Genomic DNA, 2,254 nt, shown 5'->3' on the forward strand with positions numbered 1-2,254 from the left:
ACAGGTTCTGTCTCTTCTTTGCACAGGACACCGTTCTGGACATGATCAAGGACGCCATGATCGCCAAGGCAGACGTGTCTAAGGGCTTCCTGATCGATGGATACCCTCGTGAGGTCAAGCAGGGAGAGGAGTTCGAGAAGAAGGTGATGATGCACGTTACACATTTATCCTGTTTATAGCATGAACATGATAAATCCAGGAAGAAATTCATGTGACATAAATCACTTCCTAATTATTAATCAGACTTATTTATTAAATACCAAATCAAACGTATACTTAAACTTTTTTTTATATATTGCACAATATCTTTGATTATTTGTTGTGCTTTGTTCAGACTTGTTTTATTGACTTTGTAGTGACGTTGTGACCCGCTGCCGCTGTAATGCATTATTAATACATCGCTGCAACAGTGAACACAATTCTGAAACAAGTTATTATTATTTAAGAGACAAATTATTCAGATATTATAAATTCTTCTTCTTGGTGCATCTTTTTTTGGTGGAGTATATTTATTATTATTTTATATACATTTTATATTCTCTTTAATATTAATTTGTATTATTTATTAATTTATATTATTATTATTATTATTATTATTATTATTTAGATACAGTTACCTGTGGTATTTATTAAGATTTGAAATCATGAGTCTGACAAAAATTATTTTACATATTTCAAAAAATATGACAAAACAAATGACCCGTAATTTGGAAAGTACTGTATCACACCATTTTTTTATCATTATAAACCTATCAGTGAGATCTGAGCTGTGCTGTATGTTTAGATCGGAGCTCCTGCACTGCTGTTGTACATCGACGCCAAGCCAGAGACGATGGTTCAGAGGCTGGTGAAGCGTGGAGAGACCAGCGGCCGTGCCGATGACAACGAGGAGACCATTAAAAAGCGTCTGGACCTTTATTACAAAGCCACCGAACCCGTCATTGCCTACTACGAAAGTCGAGGCATCGTCAGGAAGGTGAGGAGAACCTCGAACAGGAAGCTTCTGTCGTAATTTGTATTCACACAAGAATGTTTTCTGCATCCTGTTCATCAGAAGAAACATTGTAATGTTGTTTTATTGCAGCTCTATGATCTCATACAGTCTTATATTCTCAGGCAAGACTTTACTGGGAATTTTTCAACCATTTTTTATTTATTTTTTTCAGATCAACTCGGAGCTCACAGTGGACGAAGTGTTCAAACAAGTTTCCCAAGCGATCGATAAACTGAAGTAAAAAACCTGCTAAGATGAACTTTGCACTTTTGTCTGAGTCTTTATTTTGTATTTTCTTTTCTCAAACACCTGAAGGCGATGCCCGAAAAAACAACAACCCCAAACACAAATCCACAGTAAAGCCAGCGGGAGACGCCGTCTACCTGCTTTCACCGTAATGAATAGTTCATGCCGTTGTCACTGGAGACCACATCAGCACTTTCTCTTGTTCTGAACACCATTTGTATTCAGAACACCTCGCTCCTGTTTACACCTCGCGTACAGTTGTCAAGGACGTCTGGTGTGTTTTGTCTTGTGTTGTGTAGTTTTGCTCTGACAGGCTGTACCGCATGTCCACACACCCACACACACACACACACACACACACACACACACACATTGTGATCGATAGAGCTGCACTTCCTGCCTTAACACATCTTATGCTAGCGCTAACATCTATGCACATTAGGTCCTAAAAATGTGAATCTACCTGCTAAAGGAATCTTTAATATACATTTCAGAAATCCTGCACAAGTTAGGGTTAGTTTTATGTTAGATAACAAGTAATCAAAGTTTATTAAAGTCTTTACATTGGTTCAAACCACAAGTTTGTTCTCCCTAAAGCATTTAGCATGTGATGCTAAGTGGAAATAAGGTCATTTTAGCTGCAGGGATAATCTTTTCACTAATTGATCAACACATCTGAGGAAAATGTTGATATTTCCGACAGTTTGGACTGATTTGTACCATTTTTACATCGTCTCAAAACAGTAATGTCTCCATAATAAAATTTAAATTTGAATAATTTGAATTTGAATAATTTGAATTTGAAACTGCAACTCGTACTATTTCCTGTTTGGCAGGAAGTGGAAATATATTCCTATTAGCTGAAGGGTTATTTTTTCCACTATTTTGTCAACACATCTGAGAAAAATGTTGATAGCATAGATCTAGTTTTATTGAAAATGGAAATTTCTTTTATGTTAACATTCATTGATTGGTACTGTAGCAGTCATGCTTTGATTCAGATAAATAGTTTGT

At 36.3% G+C, this 2,254-nt stretch overlaps 1 protein-coding gene across 6 annotated transcripts in view; it reads left to right on the forward strand.

The window, feature by feature from the left end:
* The window catches only part of ak1 (adenylate kinase 1), a 20,683-nt gene extending 19,430 nt beyond the window's left edge, over window positions 1–1,253 (forward strand). For all 6 annotated transcript variants that reach the window (XM_046838882.1, XM_046838883.1, XM_046838884.1 and 3 more), the window contains 3 exons: window positions 27–143; window positions 785–976; window positions 1,167–1,253. In XM_046838882.1, the coding sequence (XP_046694838.1) occupies window positions 27–143; window positions 785–976; window positions 1,167–1,235 (378 nt within the window). In that variant the 3' untranslated portion in view covers window positions 1,236–1,253. The remainder of the gene's footprint in view (window positions 1–26; window positions 144–784; window positions 977–1,166) is intronic.
* The last annotated feature ends 1,001 nt before the right edge of the window (window positions 1,254–2,254 follow it).

Source organism: Silurus meridionalis, chromosome 25, assembly GCF_014805685.1.
Source record: "Silurus meridionalis isolate SWU-2019-XX chromosome 25, ASM1480568v1, whole genome shotgun sequence".
In the NCBI taxonomy this organism is placed as follows: Eukaryota; Metazoa; Chordata; class Actinopteri; order Siluriformes; family Siluridae; genus Silurus; species Silurus meridionalis.